Source organism: Pyrgilauda ruficollis, unplaced genomic scaffold, assembly GCF_017590135.1.
Source record: "Pyrgilauda ruficollis isolate IOZ18807 unplaced genomic scaffold, ASM1759013v1 scaffold129, whole genome shotgun sequence".
Taxonomy (NCBI): domain Eukaryota; kingdom Metazoa; phylum Chordata; class Aves; order Passeriformes; family Passeridae; genus Pyrgilauda; species Pyrgilauda ruficollis.
In genome coordinates, this window is record NW_024511321.1 from 892,910 (window position 1) to 912,198 (window position 19,289).

A 19,289-nucleotide genomic window follows, 5' to 3' on the forward strand; every position below is an offset into this window, starting at 1 on the left:
GCTCCGAGCAAACTTTGAAGACAAATCCGCCCTGAAAGAATAAATGTGGACAAACACTCACGACAGGGGTCCCGCGGATCCCTCTGCTGCCGCACACGGACACACCTGGGCTCCTTTGCCGTGCTCGGCACAGGGAGAGCGGGGCCCTTTCGTGCCCTCCACACCCGCGGGATCCTTTCCCCACACACGGGACCCTCTCGCGCCCCTTTTGCTCCTCCTTTCGCCGCCTCTCCCGGGATCATACACAGACCCTTTTTTGTCACCGCCGGAGTCTTTTTTGTCACTCCCGGAGTCTTTTTTATCATTCCTGGACCGTTTTCTGTCACCGCCGGGCCCCCCTCGCCGCGCGCCCCCTCAGCGCCCCCGCGCTCACAGCGCCTCCTGCTGGTCGCGCGCGGCACCGCCCCGCCCGGCTCAGCCCATGCGCGGCCGCGGAGCGCCGGGGATTGGCGCCGGGCGCGACCCGTAGCGCCCGTGGGCGCAGGCGCGGGGCGGCCGTGAGGGAGCGGGAGCCGTGAGGGGCCGGGAGCCGGGATCGCGGAGGGGCCGCGGGCCGGGATCGCGGAGGGGCCGCGGGCCGGGGTCCCTGTGGGTCTCGGCGGGCGGCGCCGGCGCCATGAAGTCCCGCTTCAGCACCGTCGACATCCGCGCCGTGCTCGCCGAGCTGCGGCAGAGGTACCGGCACTCCCTGCCCCTCCAGCCCCGGGGAGCGGCGCCCGGCCCGGTGGGACCTGGTCCTGCCCGGGTCCCGGTCCCGGTCCTGGTTCTGTCCCCGCTCCTCCCTCTTCTCCGTGGTCCTGGTCCCGGTGTTCCCGCCCCGCCGTAGTCTCAGGGCTGCGGGGGCTCTGCTGCTCCATCGTGTGACAGCTCTGCCCCTCAGCACAGAACCCGCTCAGCGCCGCTGCCGCTCTCCCTGGAACCTTCTCCTCTCCAGGGGAACATTCCCAGTTTCCCTCACATCCCTTTAGAGCTCTGACACATCCCTGGTGTCCAGCCCTGCTCTGAAGGGAGTGACTGATGCCCCCAGGCCGGTTCAGTGCCCATACTGGGATTACTGGTGCCCTGTGCTGGCCAGGAGCTCCAGTATCACCAGTTCATTTTACATCCCTGCCACAAAGGGGAGCACGGGCAGGAACTGGCAGCTTTCTCCATTTCATTCATTAATATAAATTTCTCCATCTAATTTTCTCCCTCTCTTAATTGTTGTCTCTTAAGAGCAGTTTCTCCATCTCTCCATGGTTGTTGCTTCCAGCTCTTTCCATTAATCTTCCTTTGCTGCCCTTTTGGTTACTCCTTGGTAATTTATCATAGCTTGGTAATTTATATAACTTGGTAATTTATCATAGCTTGGTAATTTTTATAACTTGGTAATTTATCATAACTTGCCCTTCTGCTTACTTTAATTGCCACTGGGATTTTTCCAGCCAGTTGTGCTTTGGATTCTCCAAAGCATTCCTTGTTTTCCTTTTGGCAGCTTGTTGGGAATGAGAGTGAACAATGTTTATGATGTGGATAACAAGACCTATCTCATTCGCCTGCAAAAGTAAGAGCTTTAAATGCCTTTATTTACAAATTCTTTAGGAGTGCTGTGTGAAAACCAGATTTTTAAAATTGTCTGCAGTAATTTCGGACTTGTTTTCAGTGAAATTCTGCTGGTTTTTGGTAAAATGCAGTAATTTTTACCCAGGAAGTTCTAAGGAAACTGGAAACGCTGCAGAAAACCCTCTGCAGATGGGCGGGTGGTGGGGTGGCTGCTCCTGTGCCACCTGGGATCCCAGAATGTCCTCGTGTGGAGGGGGTGCTGGGCATTTTGGGGTGCAGCTGGGCATTTTGGGGTGCAGCTGGGCATTTTGGGGTGCAGCTGGGCATTTTGGGGTGCAGCTGCTCTGTTTTCCCCCAGGCCAGAGTGCAAGGCCACGCTGCTGCTGGAATCCGGGATCCGCATCCACCTGACGGAGTTTGAGTGGCCAAAGAACATGATGCCATCCAGCTTTGCCATGAAGGTGAGCTCAGCAGGGCTCGTGTTCTAGAAAGGAAGGAGTGGTCACCTTCTGTCCTTGGAGGCAGGAAATTAGGGAACGGTTTTCCCAGTGAATCCTGGTCCTGCAGGTGGCTGAGGACAAGGGAAGAGCAAACGTGGGCTTGGGGTCACATCACTGATGTTCAGTGCCCAAAACAGGGAATATTCAAATTTATAAAAACCTTTTATAAACTTGATTTATAAATTCCTTCCGGAATGTTGCTCCAGTAAAGTCCTTGTCATTCCAGTTGGATTGTGTGAATTTTCAGTTGCTGGATGCAGCACCCTGTGCTCCAGAGTCCTCTGTTCAGGGGTTCAGGCCTTGCTCCAGGCTCTTAGGCTGGGCTCCTGCAGGTGCATCCATGGGGATACAGCCTGGGATGAGTCCCATGGATCTGGTTATCCTCTGGGTGCAGCCAGAAGTGGCTCAGCAGAGATTCTCCAGGGTGGCTTTCCACAGCAGAGATGGATGCAGGAATAATCTCAGTTCTCTTTATAAAACTCTTAGAATTTGAAGCAGCTGCTCCCTTGAGCTAAACAAACAATATGGAAAAAATGTGTTAATGTTAAGAATTGGGCTCAATTTTATTTACAATTATAAAAATGAAGGTGTTACTGTGGTGAGCACCAACATTTTCACTCTTGTGATATTTGAGTTAAATGGGAAGTGGTTCCTGCCACAGGAGGGCTCTGTAGCCAAGCCATTCCCAGGTGTTTTCAGATGTTTCCCAGACATTTTTCCCACCCCTCTGATGCCTGGAAAGGCTGCCTAGAACACAGGCTAGATAGAGTTAATGGATAAAGGTGATTATTTAGTGGAAAGTCTTTGAAGTGCACACCTTGAGCATGCAGGAGTCTTGCTGAGGCCACACCCAGACAAGTTTTTCAGACAGATGAAAGTTTGGTTTATTTGCATATCAGAGGTTAATTGTCCAATTATAACTTCAAGTAATGAAGTCACTTACTCCAAAGTTTGCCCCTTGTCCTGGTTTAGAGCAAATTTGGGAGAGAACCTCCCAATAGGTTTCTCTAGAAAGCAGATTCAATTGGCTCCTCCCCCAACTGGCTCAGGAAAAATACTTCCTTGGAGAAAAGTGGAAAAAACTGTTTATTTCACAGGCAAAACATTCACCAGCACAAAAAACCAAAAAAAAAGAACAATATTAGTCAACGAAACCCCCCTGATTAATTCACTGTTGGTTACATTTTTCGGTGCCTGAGCCAGTGAGGCGTCCTTGAGTTTCAGGCCTAGAGAGGAATTGTCTCATCTGCACAAAACAGGAGGGAGCAGCAGCTGCCAGCTGACTTTTAGAGTCACCCCCTGAGGCAGCAGCAGCAGCGATCTGAAAAACATAAAAGCTCGAACTTGAGGCCTCCCCTGCAGTGCCGGAAGCACCTGAGGACGCGGAGGCTGGTGAGCGTGAGGCAGCTGGGCGTGGACCGCATCGTGGACCTGCAGTTCGGCAGCGAGCAGGCCGCCTACCACCTGATCCTGGAGCTCTACGACAGGGTGAGCCGCGGCTGCCGGCGTCCCCGGGGCAGGGACACCGCGCCGGCCTCGCTCAGGGTCCCCGTGCTCGCAGGGCAACGTCGTCCTCACCGACCACGAGTACCTGATCCTCAACATCCTGAGGTTCCGCACGGACGAGGCCGACGACGTCAGGTTCGCGGTGCGGGAGCGGTACCCGGTGGAGAGTGCCAAAGCTGCTGTGCCCCTGCCCACCTTGGACAGGTAATTCAATCCCAGAGCTCATAGTTGGTGATTTATTGTGGCCAGTGCCAAAGCTGCTGTGCCCCTGCCCACCTTGGACAGGTAATTCCAATCCCAGAGCTCATATTTGGTGCCCAGTGCCAAAGCTGCTGTGCCCCTGGACAGGTAATTCCTGTCCAGGAATAATTACCCTGGATAGGTAATTCCAATCCCAGAGCTCATAGTTGGTGATTTATTGTGGCCAGTGCCAAAGCTGCTGTGCCTCTGCCCACCTTGGACAGGTAATCTCAATTTCAGAGCTCATATTTGGTGTATTTATTGTGGCCAGTGCCAAAGCTGCTGTGCCCCTGCCCACCTTGGACAGGTAATTTCAATTTCTGTTGGAATCTGAAATGCAGGGAACTCTCAGAACTTTGGGCCCGTGAGCCAAAGCTCAGAATCAAACCCAGGATTTGATCTGAGACCTTGGAAAAGGCTCCCAACTGAGGTGCCAGAAGTGAGAAGGTGGATTTAGAGTCTAAAGCAGAGACATGTTGAGCTAAGGAAAGGAAAGTTTAGAGTTTTAGAGTTTAAGATATAGAAATAAAAGTAGTTCCAGAGGTGAAGAAGGAGTTTAGGATGCAGCACTGTGGGTTTGTGTGCCATAACATGAGTGGCTAAGAAAGCTCACACTGTAGCATGGCTCCATAAGATGAAATATTTAAGGGTTGGGTTAAAAATGAAAATATCCTTGTGGGCAGTGTTTTATTGGGGAATAAATCCCTAAAAAGTCTTGTAACTGAGGGTCTTGTGACCTTCTGAGCCATGCAGTGAAGATGTGAGCTGAACTCACCCTTCCTGCCTGTGCAGAAGATAAGAAAATAAACAGCATCCTCTAAAAACCTCAGAGATCCCATCTCTAACTCATTCAAAACTCTTTCAGAAATCCCCATGAATTTCAGAGCTCATAAATGGTGTATTTATTGGGACAAACCCAAATTGTCAGAGCTGTGAAAATCTTTGGGTAGTTTATTACAGGCCATTTTTAATTTCATTTTTTAAGGCTGGAAATGTTTTGTAGCTTCTAAGCAATGCAGTGTTGTTTTAAAACAACAGACGGAATTGCAAGTTTTTATTTTCTCCTGCAGGTTAACTGAAATCATATCAAATGCACCCAAAGGGGAGCAGCTGAAGAGGGTTCTCAACCCACTCCTTCGTAAGTGATTGCCCTTGGTCAGGAGATGGAATGAGGTCACTCAGTGTGTGCTGTGTCATGCTGGAAAATTTGGATAACTTATCCCAGAACCCTGGAGTGCTTTGGATTGGAAGGAACCTTAAAACCCATCTCATTTCACCCCCTGCCTTGGGCAGGGGCACCTTCCATCCTCCCAGGCTGCCCTGGAAAACAGGGATTTAGTGATTCCAAGGCCTCTGCACAGAGCTGAGCCTGCCCATGGTGCAGCAGTGATGAGCCCTGGCAGTGGCTCTGCTGCAGCTCTGCCTTGGGGCATTTTGCACCATCAGGAGCTGTAAGTGTAAAGTCAGGTTTTCCTGAGCACAGAACCAATTTTGTCATGTCTGAGGTCATCAGAACAAAATTGGTTTTCCTCCTGACCTGCCAAAGCTGCTCAAGCAGAGAATTTCCTGAGCAGCTCAAATCACACCTGAGCATGACTTGTCCCATCTCTTGATTCTCTTTTTCACCACCCTTTTCTCTCTCTTTCTCTACCCTGCTCTCTTAAATAATTTCTAAATAATAATGATGATGATGATGATGATGTATAATTGCTAATTACTGTCCCCTCTGATCCCAGTTGTGCTGTATCCCTGCTGGGATTTGGTTTTTTTCTGATCCTGTCATGTAGGAAACCTTGGCCTCACGTGGTGTTACAGATCCAGTTACCAGGCACAGCTGCTCCACTCTAAAATCCCCACCATTCTTCCCTTTGTGGCAATTTTGGCTTTTTCTCACCCCCTCCTCCTTACCCACCCATCCCTCCTGCCTCTTCCCTGGTTTTTGGTGCTTCTCACTCTTCTCACACTCTTGTGTCAGTTTTGTTGTTTGTTTGTTTGTTTTTTTAAATGCAAACTGTGAATATTTTCTACAGATGATCCTTCACTATTTCTTTTTTTAACAGCTTATGGGGCCACTCTCATCGAGCACTGCCTTATAGAAGCTGGATTTTCTGGAGCTGTCAAAATAGATCAACAGCTGGAAAATAAAGGTGTAATATTTTAAAGGCTGGGCCACAAATATGGGGAATTTTATGTCTCTGCAGTGGTTTTTTCCCAAGGAGATGAGTGAACCATGTGGTTTTATTTTTTAATGTGTTTAGCTTGGGGACTACCCTTGTTTGCATTAAAATTGTTGATTTGTGCATAAATTGGAGATAAAATGTCAGATTGTTCTGTAGTCTAAATGATTTTATTCTGACATCACCTCACCCATGAGGTGAGTTCTGGTTGTTTGACAAGAAGAATTTAATATCCAAGTCTTTATTTGTAGCAAACATTGGGAATTTGGTAACGTAGCAGCTTTACATTTATTGGGAAATTAAAGATTTTGGTAATAAAATCAGAAAATATTTTCTTGCAGTCTTATTTTCCTCATGTGTTTTATATTTGCCATAAATCCAGAGGATTTTTTCCTTCCTACTGCATGATGGTGCAGTAAAAAAATAACTTCTCACAGCTTCTGGGTTATGCTTTAATTTCATAAAGTGCTGGCATTTGTGGGGTCTTTTTTTCCTCCTGAAACTTGAATAATTATGTGCTAAAAGCATCTAAATAAATTTTTATTTTAAAAGTTTCCCAGATGTAAACTTAGACTTCTGTTTAAAATGAGCAGTAATTGCAGGGATGAAATATTTCTGCTGTTTTCTCTTCAGAAAACCTTGAAAAGGTTCTTTCAGCTCTAGAGAAAGCAGAGGAATACATGGCCCTCACTGACAACTTCAGTGGAAAGGTGGGTCTGGGGTGGGTTATCAATGATTTGGAATTGCAGAGTTAAGGTGGCAAGCCCTTGGTGGAATTCCCAATTCCTGCTGTTCCCAGCTCTGGATTTTATTCCTGGGTGTCAGGTGCTGATGTGGAATAAAAATTGCTTTCTTTCCACAAGCTGGGCAGCAATTAAATAATGCACAGGCAGATTGGGTGGATCCTGGGAGATTTGCACTTGGGATTTAATAGGTTCTGTAATAAATCCTGCACAGACACTCTGCATTTATGGGATAGTCCTGAGGGCTGGAAGAAGTTCACTTCTTTGTCCAGAAGAAACTGGAGTCAAAACAAGACAGTGGGGTCAGGCACGATGTTCCCTGCTGGAATTATTTATTGCTACCTAAACCTTTCCACAGACAAATGATATTTTTGTTTTCTTTCAGGGTTATGTTATCCAGAAAAGGGAGAAAAAGCCAAGTCTGGAACCAGATAAACCAGCAGAAGATATCTACACGTAAATATTTGAAGTATTTTTTCCCTTTCTTTCTACTAGTCTGCATAACAGAAATTAGTTTTCAGGTGATAATATCAAATGTGTATTTTACAGATATGAGGAATTTCATCCTTTCTTGTTTTCTCAACATTCAAAATGTCCCTACTTGGAATTTGACTCATTCAATAAGGTACAGTGCTTTTGCTGATGCTGTACTTGGGTGCTTGAATTGACTGCTGCTAAAAAGAGTAATTAAAACATAGTGCAGGGGCTGTTAATGAACACAGAGACCTTGGAAGGGATGAATCATTTTATGGATGAATGTTGGATGAGAAAAAGCCAACCCCAGCAGGGGTTTGGGCTGCAGCTGGGCAGTGCTGGCTCCTGAGCTCATCCTGCAGTGTGGAACCTGTGAGGCAGGTGGAAGCTTCCAGTCAGAGAGTCCCAGATGTTTTGTTCTGGAGAGCTGGAATCTGAGTTGTCTCTGGAGTTAATAACTGTGGCAGACATCACATTTACACTTTTCCTGTTCTTGCTCTGAAAGCCTCAGGGCTCTTACTGGGGCTTCCTTGGGCATTGTCCTTTCTGCTCCTCGACTCATTAACATCTGGAGTCGTTAGTTGGCCTCTTGTTCTTGACCTTGATCTCCAGAATTCCCACTGCACGCTCCTGCCCTGCTTCCTGCCTCAATTTCTGTCATGTCCCTCACTGATCACAGAACTCCAGAATGGTTTGGGCTGGAAGGGACTCAGACCCCCCCCAGAGCCCCCCCTGCCATGGCAGGGACACCTGCCACTGTCCCAGGCTGCTCCAAGCCCCATCCAACCTGGCCTTGGGCACTGCCAGGGATCCAGGGGCAGCCACAGCTGCTCTGGCAATTCCAGCCCAGCCAGCAATTCCCAGTTCCCAATGTCCCATCCATCCCTGCCCTCTGGCAGTGAAACCATTCCCTGTGTCCTGTCCCTCCATGCCTTGTCCCCAGTCCCTCTGATGATCTAAACAACCTTCCTCATCTTGTGCTTTAAGCACAGCTGGAGCAGTTCTTAGGCACTCTGGGTTTTGTGCTTTTTTAACTGACCCAGTGGAGCAGCAGGGATTCAGGGCAGACAGATCTGCCTTTGCAACCATTTAATCTGAACCAAAGCAGCTTTTCCATCATTTCTTAGCAAAAAGATGAGCCATTGCTTGGCCACTGTTTTCCTGCTGTGTTTGCAGTGAGACTCAGCCCTGAGTGTCCTGCTGGACTCCTCCCATGGGAAGGGAAATGGGGAAAGCTCCTGGAGGTTGTCTCAGCCTCTGTCACCTCTTTCAGTGCTTTGCAGCCCCCTCTCTGCAGGGACCCTCCTGTGCCTGCTCTGAGTCAGGCCAGCCTGGGGGTTCTCCAACCTGACTCTCTCCTGCAGGCTACAGATGAGTTCTACTCCAAGCTGGAGGGGCAGAAGATTGATCTGAAGGCCTTGCAGCAGGTGTGTCCTCATCCAGCCTGGGCAGCTGGGATGGCTCCACATTTCCAGAGGATTCTCTTGCTTCTTGCAGTGATTACCTGATGCCATTTGGTAATGGCATCAGGTAATCACTGCAAGATTATATACAAATAGAAATATATTTTTATATAAAATATTTATATTTTTTTGCCATCTTGTATTTAAAAGGAAAAACAAGCATTGAAGAAACTTGAAAATGTCCGTAAGGACCATGAGCACAGACTGGAAGCTCTCCAGCAGGCTCAGGTAAGACAGATTTTGGGTTTTAATTTAAAAAGTGCTTAATCACATCACCATGGGATGGTTTGGTTGGGAGGGAACTTCAATCCCACGGGCAGGGACACCTTCCACTACCCCAGGTAGCTCCAGCCTGGCCTGGGGCACTTCCAGGGATTGGCAGCACTGGAGTTGGATCTTCTCCTGTGCCACCACTTCAATCCATCCTTGGATTTCTTCACCGCTGCTTCCATTCTTGTAACAACTGCTGCTGAGCACGTGTTTGGCTGCGCTGGCTCCAAGCTCCTCCTTTCCCCAAGGAAGCTGATCAGCTGAAGGGGGAGCTGATAGAGATGAACCTGGAGGTGGTGGACAGGGCCATCCAGGTGGTCCGCAGCGCCTTGGCCAACCAGATCGACTGGACCGAGATCAGGGCCATCGTCAAGGAGGCCCAGGCCCAGGGGGACCCCGTGGCCACGGCAATCAAAGAGTTAAAGCTGCAGACAAACCACATCACCATGCTGCTGAGGTGAGTGTGCTGCATCAGGAGCTTAGGGATTTTAAAATACCCCAAAATTGCTTTTTTGTAGCCAGAAGTTTTGGTATAAAAGCTGGGACATGGCAGAGTTCATCTGTGAATTTTTGGTTACCTCGCTTTCAGAAATGGCAGTTTATAGAATAAACTTGCTTTCAGTCAGTTCCTTGGATTGGAAAAGTTGGGCTCTTTATCTTCTGCTTTTGTTTTATTTTTCCCCCCCAAATTTGGCTGACTCCAGGACAAAAAAGGGTTGGCACATGAAGCTTCCTGTGTCTGCACAGTGTGAAGGGTTTGGAGGCTCCTTGGGCCATTTCTAAACTTCTGAGAGAATTAAATTAAGAGCACATTGCACCAAGGATTAAAAATTAACCAGTCTCTTATCTCAGTCTTATGATCTCATGTGTTTTTAGGAACCCCTATGTGTTATCTGAAGAGGAAGAGGAGGAGGATGATGCTGACGTAGAGAAGGAAGAAACAGAAGAACCAAAAGGAAAAAAGAAAAAGAATAAAACCAAACAGTTGAAGAAACCTCAGAAAAACAAACCCTTATTGATTGATGTTGATCTCAATTTGTCTGCCTATGCCAATGCCAAAAAGTAAGATTTTTTAGTAAATGTGTGTTTTTTGTAGGAGAAATCTGGGTGTGCAGTTGTTGGTGATAATATTGCAGGAAGAAGAGTTTTGGGATATCTTGTTAAAAAGAAGAATTAAAAATTGAAATAGCAGCCTGTCCTGAGCTCTGGGATGGGAATTCCCTGGTGCAGAGCAGCTGCTCTGTGGCTCACATTGGTTGGGTTTTCCAGTTCTGCCCATGGAACAAAAGGCAGAGGCCTGGGATGAGTGGGAGAAGGATGAGGGAGTGGATCTGCTGGGATTTCAGGACACACACTTGTGTTTCACAGGTACTATGATCACAAAAGACATGCAGCCAAGAAAACTCAGAAGACAGTGGAAGCTGCAGAAAAGGTATTTTTTCCCCCCTTGGATTTTAGAAGATATTTAAAAGGAAAATCCCTGCCACTGCTCAGTGGGAAATGCTGGCCTGATCTGAGCAACCCTAACAAAACATGAAAGGGAAAAACAATCACCCAGAGTTGTTTTATTCTTGATATTTGGAGCTCACTGGAGGATTGCAGACCCCTGATGGATCCTCCTTTTCCACCAGTGGCATTGGGAATACTCAGAGCAGGGGAGACACTGGCAGACCAGGACTTAGAGTGCAAAATCAGTGGAAATCCTTCCAGTGCAAGAGCTGATCATTTCAGGGAGCAGCTCTCCAGGGTGCAGAGCAGGGCTGGAGTCTGCACTGTGATCAAGTCCAGAGCCATTTCCTACCAACTTTCCCAGTGTTCAGTGGGGAATTCTGTGATTCCTGCTGGATGGTGACGGTGCTTTCTGTCCAAACAGGCTTTTAAATCAGCTGAGAAGAAGACAAAGCAAACCCTGAGGGAAGTTCAGACTGTCACCACCATCCAGAAGGCCAGAAAGGTCTATTGGCAAGTACAGCTCCATCATCCTTCTCTCATGTCCTGGCAGGATGGAGCTACCCTGGATTAGAGTGGAGCTCTTTAGGATTTCTGAGCACTGCACTTTGCATGGAGACTCCTTAAAGAGTCAGAGAATCCCAGAATGGTTCCCAGGGACATCAGCCCAGAGCAGCTGTGGCTGCCACGTCCCTGGAAGTGTCCAAGGCCAGGCTGGACGTGGCTTGGAGCAGCCTGGGACAGTGGCAGGGGTGGTCCAGGGGGACTGGATCATCTTTAAGGTCCCTTCCAAGCCATTCTGGGCTTCTGTGCTTTAAAAAGCAAACAGATGAAACAAAACATCAAAGCTTTTAATTATTAAAATAAAAATAAATAGGAGGGCTGTGCTTTTTGTTCCATCTCCAAATCTCCCTGCCAGTGATGCTGTGGTTGCCCCATTTCTTGTTTTATGTCCCAGGCCTGTGGATGGAAGTAAAAAGATTTTCAGTCTCATAAATTGTAGGTGCTAAGATGGATATTTTGAGTTTATCAAAAACCACCTGTGCAATGTCCTGTTAGTTCCAGGTGTTACTCACACTGTGGATTTGCTGGAATTTGGCAGGTTTGAGAAGTTCCTGTGGTTCATCAGCTCTGAGAATTACCTGGTGATTGCTGGCAGGGATCAGCAGCAGAACGAGCTGATCGTGAAGCGCTACCTCAAACCAGGTGAGCCCATGGAGGCCATGGGGGGGTTTCCTCCTCCTTCCCACTTCTGTGAGTGCCCAGGAGTGACAGGGGAAGGTCCCTCTGCTTTGTCCTTGAGCTGGGCCTTGGATCAAAGGGAATTTTGGTGGTGGGAGTTCCTCTGGTGCCATGGGGCAAGAGCAGCTTGGATGGGCTCCCCTCAGGAGCAGAGGAGCTGAATCTCCCTGGGCCGAGGATGGGCTGAAAGGCTTTTGTGTCCTCACCCTGCCCCTTGCAGCCAGACCAGGCATTTCCATCTAACATTAGAGACTTCCCTGGCTCCAGGGATGTGTGGATCTGAGGGAAGTCTCCTGTTTCCCAGGGGACATCTACGTGCACGCGGATCTGCACGGAGCCACCAGCTGCGTCATCAAGAACCCCTCAGGTACCTGTGGAGCCCTGGGGACAGGAGCTGGCATTGCCTTCCCTTGGGATGGGTACCAGTCCTTCCTGGGAAGCTCCCAGGCTGGGTCAGGGCAGGATTTGATGGCTGCTGGTGTGCTGGGTGTTCCCAGGTGAGCCCATCCCGCCGCGGACGCTGACGGAGGCGGGGACCATGGCCCTGTGCTACAGCGCTGCCTGGGACGCCCGCGTGGTCACCAGCGCCTGGTGGGTGTCCCACAGCCAGGTGAGCACATCAGCTGCAGCTCTCCAGGCACTGCACCCCAGGGAGCTGGGATGTGACCCCAGACAGGAGCCCACGGGTGTGGATCAAACTTCTGTGTGAGGGTCTGGAGATCACACCAAAGTTGTGGTGGTTTTGTTGATGCCTCAGGTTTAGCTTTTATATTTTTCACGTTCTGTGCTGCTTTAGTGTGTGGGGCTGTGCTTCACATCAGGGCATGGTTCTGATGGTGTGTAGTTCTGAGCTTTCTGCACAGAGCAGGGAGACAAAACAATTCCTGCTCCAGCTGGGCACCAAGGACAAATGATCCAAATCTCAGCCCAGGAGCACAAACCCCGTGGGCTGCAGAGAGAAAAACAAGCAGGATGGGAGTGCAGGGGCTGAGCTGGAATTGGACACTGAACTGCAATGTGCACATGGAGCAGAGCTGATCCCAGGGAGAGACCCCGGGAGCGCTCGTGCATTTTGGGACCATTTCGGACCATCTTGGCTGCAGCCCTGGCTGGGCTCTTGTGCTGCCCAAGGGGCATCCATGGAGGAGATCCTTGGAATCAATCCCTGCTTTATTCTGGAACTCCATCCAGCCTCTGCTCTAGGGCAGCCTGCACAAGGCATCATTCCCTGAATGCTCCTGAGTAAATCCTGGGTTTATTTCCTGAGTTACTCACCCAGGACTCCTAAAACACAGTGCTGGTAGTGTGTGATTGGATTGAAACATCCCTTAGGAAAATTCCCTGCTAAGGAGAGGAAGAGCCCCTTGGATATGGAATCCTGCAGAGCTGTTCCCAGGAGTTCAGCTCCTGTTGAGCCAGTTTTTCTCTTAGTGCTGTTGTCACCTGATGTTGGCCTTCTGTCACAGAGATTTTTTACAGTTTTTTGTGGTTTTCTTTTAGGTTTCTAAAACTGCCCCCACGGGAGAATATCTCACTACTGGCAGCTTCATGATCCGAGGTGAGGCACAAGGGAGCAGTGGCAATGGGATGTTTTCCCACAGGTGCTGGGCTGTCCTGCAGTGGCAGCAGATCCCACTCTTCTCCCAGAAGTCTGTTGGGAATGGCTTAGTCTGAGTATCAGGCAGCTGCAGCAGCAGTTTGAGCTGAGCCCTGGGCAGAAGTTCATTAACTCAGCTGCTTTTGAGCTCTCCTGTTCTCATCCCAGAGATAAAAAAGCCCCAGTGTAATTTTTTGGTAGCCTAAAGCCTCTAATAAAAGTGAATTTTGGAAGTACATCCTGCAGCATGGCTGCTAAAGCTCCTCATGAGACTCTCCCTTTGTTTTTCAGGGAAAAAGAATTTCCTTCCACCTTCCTATCTGATGATGGGCTTCAGCTTCTTGTTTAAGGTACAGCTTTTCCCATGCAGCTCCTGCTGGCTTTTGTAATTTGCTTTGAGCTGCAGGAGGTTTATTTTCTGCATCTTGCTTATCAGAGTATTCCCAATTACTTCTTTTCCCACTGGGAAAAATCCCATAAAGAGCTTCTTGCTGATAATGGCTCTGCTTTCATTTCCATCTCAGCCCAGTGTGCTCTGTCTGCATTCCAAACAGACTCTAAGAGAACAGCCTCTGCCAGGGCTGTTCCCCCAGCTCTGTTTGGAATCTGAACATTCCTGTGTGTCACCCTGACTTCTGGGCTTGCCACACTTGGGTCTGGTTTAATTTTCTTGCCTTGTGATGGCAAGAAGTGTTAAAAAGGGAAGGAAAAGCTGAGTGAGGTGTTGTGTGAGCATCACCAGGCCTGACCCAGAGGCTCCTCGTTTTCAGGTGGATGAGAGCTGTGTCTGGAGGCACCGGGAGGAGAGGAAGGTCAGAGTCCAGGAGGAGGAGCTGGACACGGTTTCCAGCAGTGCCAGTGAGCTGCTGGCTGAGGAGGTGGAGCTTTTAGGTACAGGGGGGCACTGGGGGCTGCTGGGGGATCCCTCAGGCTCTGGGTGATCCCAGAGTTTGGATCACTGATAGGACAAAGGGGAATAGTTTCACACTGACACAGGGCAGGGATGGATGGGATATTGGGAAGGAGTTCCTGGCTGGGAGTGTGGGCAGGCCCTGGCCCAGGGTGCCCAGAGCAGCTGTGGCTGCCCCTGGATCCCTGGCAGTGCCCAAGGCCAGGCTGGACAGGGCTTGGAGCAGCCTGGGACAGTGGAAGGTGTCCCTGCACATGGCAGGGGTGGCACTGGCTGATCTTTAATGTCCCTTCCAACCCAAACCATCCTGGGATGATGGATCCTGGTATTCCTGTGTTTTCCTGCCCTGGATGCCCCAGATGGAGGAGACAGCAGCAGTGAGGAGGAAAAAGCCGAGGCTGAGGCAGCTCCAGAGGCTGAGGCAGCTCCGGGGGCTGAGGAAGCTCCAGAGGATGTGGAAGCTCCAGAGGATGTGGAAGCCACAGCTGAGAGCACCCGAGAGGAGAGCAGTGCTGAGCAGGGAGGAGGGAACTCTCCTGCTCCAGAGGCTGACTCGGAGGAGGAGGATGGAGACTCTGAGGAGGAGCATCCAGAGCTCAAGAGGGAAGTGAAGGAGGAAGAGGTGAATTATCCAGACACCACCATCGACCTGTCACACCTTCAGCCCCAGAGGTGAGAGAAGCAGCAGCTGGGGGCACCTGAGGGTCCCCTAAAACACTGCCAGGACAAGGCTGGGATGCATTGCCATCCCTTCCTTCCATGCTCAGCAATGGGAATGCTGGAAACTGAGCCCTGAGCTGCCTCTGCTCTGCCGAGGCTGTGGGATGAGCTCGGCTCCCTCTTGTCCCTGGGACTCCTTAGAGGGTGCAAGGAGCAGGGATGGGTGAGGCTCATGGGAAGCTGAACTCTGGGGCTCCCTCGGTGCCCAGGCTGTGTTTGGTGCTTGTGTGTGTGTGAGAGGAGCTGGCAGAAAGCTGAGATTGTTTTCTAAAGTGAATCCAGTGTTCCTGCCTTTTCCAGTCACCAAAGCTGAGATTGCCAAGCTCTGGAAAGCTGAAAGTTAGAACCAGGCTGCTGAATTTGGGCTGTGGTTGGCGTGTCCATGGTGAGCTGCCCTCCATCTGCTGATGAGCTCCTTTTCCTTCTCCCCACAGATCCCTGCAGAAAATCATCCCCAAAGAGGAAGAGCCCAGCTTGGTAAGGTCCCAGCTCCAGTGGGTGCCCAGGGCAGTGGGAGCTGCTGGGCAGGACCTGCCCTGAGCTGCCTTTCCCTCCTCAGAGCGACAGCAGGGCCCAGGGCCGGAGGCATCTCTCTGCCAAGGAGAGGAGGTGAGAGCCAGTGGGTGTTCCAGGGGATCCCAGGATGGTTTGGGTTGGAAGGGACCTTAAATCCCATCCCATTCCACCCCTGCCATGGCAGGGACACCTTCCACTGTCCCAGGCTGCTCCAAGGCCTGTCCAGCCTGGCCTTGGGCACTTCCAGGGATCCAGGGGCAGCCCCAGCTGCTCTGGACAAATGCTTCTTCCCCATTCCCTCCCCATGTCCTGGGCACATCTGTACCCACCCCAGTCTATGCCCATTGTCCATCCTGCATTTCCAAGGTGAGGTGCTGCTCTTGTCCTTTGGGAATGCTGGCTGGGAACACAGAACTGGTGGGATGGAGAGGTTTTGCTGAGGAGGGGCTGTTTCCAGTGTTCCTCTGGGTCCCTGTGGCTGGGAAGCAGGGTGGGAATGCTGTCAGGAGAGCAGCAGCTTCTCTCACCACAACAAATGAGGGTGTTGTGACTGTTCTCCTTAGAGAAATGAAGAAAAAGAAGCAGCAGAACAACTCTGAGAACTCGGAGCTGTCTGAAGAGAAGCAGAAGGAGACAGAGACCCAACCTGTGGCTGCTCCCAACTGCCCCAAGGCAGCTCCAGCCCCCCAGCCCATCAAGCGGGGCCAGAAGGTGGGCAGGACCAGGGGAACCTGGGCTGAGCTGTTGGCATGGAAACATGGAGAGCAATCCCAGGGTTTGGGATCCATGGCTGCTTTGGTGGTGCTTTGAGGGGTCTCTCGTGATGGTGCTGGGGGTTAGCACAGAGCTCACTGGAACCAGTGCCTTGCTTACTGGTGAACTGCTCTGAAAGTTTGGGATACTGGGAAGGAAAGAGCATCTGTGTTTGCAATACTCTGCTAAAAGTTGTCATTTCTGAAGCTGTTGGTGTTTCCTGCTGCAGAGTAAAATGAAGAAGATGAAGGAGAAGTACAGGGACCAGGACGAGGAGGACCGGGAGCTCATCATGAAGCTGCTGGGGGTGAGGGGGAGTTGTCCCTTCCCTGGGGTGTGGTGGCTCTGGTCACCAGCCCTGACCACCTGTGTCACCACAGTCTGCAGGCTCCAACAGGGAGGACAAAGGGAAAAAAGGCAAGAAGGGGAAGACAAAAGAAGAGGCAGCAAAGAAGCAGCAGCAGAAACCCAAACCCGTTCGTGCAGCAGGAGGGGGCAAGGAGACCCTCCCAGCAGGAATTGTGCTGCACGAGGCACAGGAGCCAGCCCTGGATGAGCTGCAGGAGGACAAGGTGAGGAGTGGGATGGCAAGGTGGAGGAGGAACAGGGTGAGAAGGTGAGCAGCTCTCTCCTCACTTGTCCATGTGTCTGTCCCTTGCTGGGGCTTTCGTGGCTCCTGGGAGGCTGAGCAGCTCCCCTTGGATTTTGGGCACTGTGGAGAGCTCTGTGTTAGCTGCCAGTGCTCAGGGAGCCCACTGGATCCCAGGGCAGCCCAAAGCCCTGCAGCAATCCGTGCTCATCCTTTCCCAGCACAGCCAGGACTGGGCTCGGAGCAGTCCCGAGGCTCCCGTTCCCCCAGCACCTCCCCCTCAGGCAGGTGGGACCGAGCTCCCAGCCCTGGCGCTGGGATTTGCTATCTCTGAGCCCCATCTCCTCCTCCCAGCTCGGCGTGTGCCAGGCAAATTAGAGGTTGGAAAGAAACACTCCACCCTCCCACCCACGGGCAGAGGGCTGCTCTCACCTTGGTTGTGCAAGGAGCTCAGTTCTCTCTGCAGGGAGAATGGGCATTTCTGGGCCTGCTGATTAAAGAATTTCTTGGGGACAGGGGAGGCAGAAGCTGCTGTGGTTTCTGCAGGCCTGATGTGTCCTTGTTTGTGTGTGCAGGAGGAGCAGGACCAGGAGCAGCCAGGACTGGAGGTAAATGCTCAGTTCTGTAAGGGCTGAGGTGGGGCTGTGCTCCTGCTGGGACTGGGACATGTGGGAGCCCTCCAGGACTGTTTGAACCCACCTTAATTGTATTTTAAAAATTAACCTCCTTTTCTGCCTGCCCTGCTCATCTCCACATCCCCATAAACCCAGAGCTGGCTCCAAGGATGTTTGCCCTTGGTTTTGCCTTGGTGGCTCTGGGCTGGAGGATGACACAGTGAGCAGCGCAGGTTCTTTACTTTAGAAGTTTGTTTACATGTAAAATGTAAAACTTTTCTGTAATTACTTTTGTGTAATTACAGGCTGTGGGTGTTGCCCAGGGCTGGGAATAGGTGAATTCCTTTAAGTTCCTCCATGGAGGAGGATAACGGTGTCTGCTGGGGAAGCTTTGGGTGACCCTTGGCCCAAAACCAAGATCCAGCCAAGGATGTGATTGTAGTGATGAAACAGATCAGTCACAAATCCTGGCTTGGGAATTCCCTGCCAGTTCCATGCTCATGGAACCATGGAATGCTCTGCTTGGAAGGGTCCTTCAGGGCTGCCCGTTGCCACCTCCTGCCCCGTGACTCCAGGCAGGGCTGAGCACAGGGCCAGGCCCCAGTGGAGCTCTTTGTGTCCCAGGAGAGCGAGGCCCTGCTGGACTCCCTGACGGGGCAGCCCCACCCCGAGGACATCCTGCTCTTTGCTGTCCCCATCTGTGCTCCCTACACAGCCATGACCAACTACAAGTGAGTGCAGCACCTTCCTGGGAGGGCACGTGGTGAGTTTGTGTCATTCACTTTATACCTTTATCCCTTTCCTTTGGGCAGGTACAAAGTCAAGCTCACCCCGGGCACCCAGAAGAAGGGCAAAGGTATGGTGTGAGAGCTGACTCCTTTCCTGAGCTCTGCCTGCTGAAGGCAGTGTGGGTTTCCAGCTGTTTCACTCTTCCCTGTGTTTTCCCAGCTGCCAAGATTGCCTTGCACAATTTCATGCAGTCCAAAGAAGCCAGTGCACGAGAGAAGGACCTGTTCCGCAGCGTGAAGGTGAGGCTGGCTCTGCAGTGTCTCCTCTGCAAAGCACAGCAGAATGGCCACAGCTGCCATTTTGGGAGGAAATGCTGCCAAAACTGAGTGTGCTGCTGGGTTTTTGTAGCAGTGGAGTTTGTCTGTACTCCTGGGGGAGGTCAGAGAGTCCTGCAGTGGTTTAGGGTGTAAAGGATCTTAAAAATCCATGGGCAGGGACACTTCCCACTAGCCCAGGCTGCTCCAAGCCCCATCCAGGCTGGCCTTGGACCCTCCCCAGCTCCTCTGGGAAAGCTCTGCTGCCCAGGCTGGGAAGGACCATGAGAAACTGAGCCTCAGTGGGAGCACTGGGCCTTCTGTTTCTGCACCGTGTCACTGTCTGACAAAAGCAGCATCTCCAGGAAACCCTCCGGGTGTGGGAGTGGGAATTCCTGGAGCAGGGGCAGGAGCTTGCACTGGGAGTTGAGGGTGGAGATGTCCTCACCAGGGCCAAGGCAAGGATCATCCCAGTGCTCCAGCAAGGCTTTCCTGCTGTGGTCACCTTCTCCTCTCCCACGTTCCCTAGGACACAGATCTGTCAAGAAATATTCCTGGGAAGGTGAAAGTGTCTGCACCTCACCTCCAGAACATGAAGAGGAAGTGATTCCATGCTGGGGGCTCTGGCCCCAGACCGGACCCGGAGCTGGGACAGACGGACACAGACCCACGACCAGGACTGAATTCCAGCAGCCAGGGCCTGCATTCCTGCTGGTTTAGCTGGACTCTGATACAAATTGCAGATAAATATGGAATTAAATTGCTGGCATTTGGTCAGGAATGTCCTCCCCTGCTGCTGCTTCTCTCTTCGAGCGCTCGTTCCCCACTGCTGGGCCAAGGCTCTGGAATTTGGGGCAGGAAAACTCCAGGGTGTTCAATCCCACAGCCTCCAGGAGGGCAGTGCCAGTGGAGAATGCTTCCTTTGGGAAGGTGGAATCGTG

At 51.1% G+C, this 19,289-nt stretch overlaps 1 protein-coding gene across 2 annotated transcripts; it reads left to right on the plus strand.

Annotated features, from left to right (window-relative positions):
* Positions 1-502: 502 nt before the first annotated feature.
* On the plus strand, positions 503-19,129 carry NEMF (nuclear export mediator factor). 2 transcript variants are annotated; one of them, XM_041458473.1, is made up of 33 exons: positions 503-675; positions 1,475-1,543; positions 1,901-2,003; positions 3,405-3,530; positions 3,604-3,752; positions 4,859-4,926; positions 5,849-5,935; positions 6,599-6,675; positions 7,094-7,164; positions 7,258-7,333; positions 8,547-8,609; positions 8,796-8,873; positions 9,164-9,372; positions 9,792-9,977; positions 10,284-10,347; positions 10,789-10,877; positions 11,467-11,570; positions 11,911-11,973; positions 12,104-12,216; positions 13,107-13,164; positions 13,495-13,553; positions 13,974-14,094; positions 14,473-14,785; positions 15,268-15,310; positions 15,393-15,442; positions 15,913-16,060; positions 16,332-16,409; positions 16,483-16,674; positions 17,267-17,299; positions 17,930-18,036; positions 18,118-18,161; positions 18,254-18,333; positions 18,878-19,129. In XM_041458473.1, the coding sequence occupies exons 1-33, from the start codon at positions 617-619 to the stop codon at positions 18,953-18,955; spliced, it is 3,258 nt and encodes a 1,085-aa protein (XP_041314407.1). In that variant the 5' UTR covers positions 503-616; the 3' UTR covers positions 18,956-19,129. The 2 variants fall into 2 exon arrangements, with proteins under 2 accessions (XP_041314407.1, XP_041314408.1); XM_041458474.1 differs by lacking the exon at positions 1,475-1,543.
* Positions 19,130-19,289: the final 160 nt, after the last annotated feature.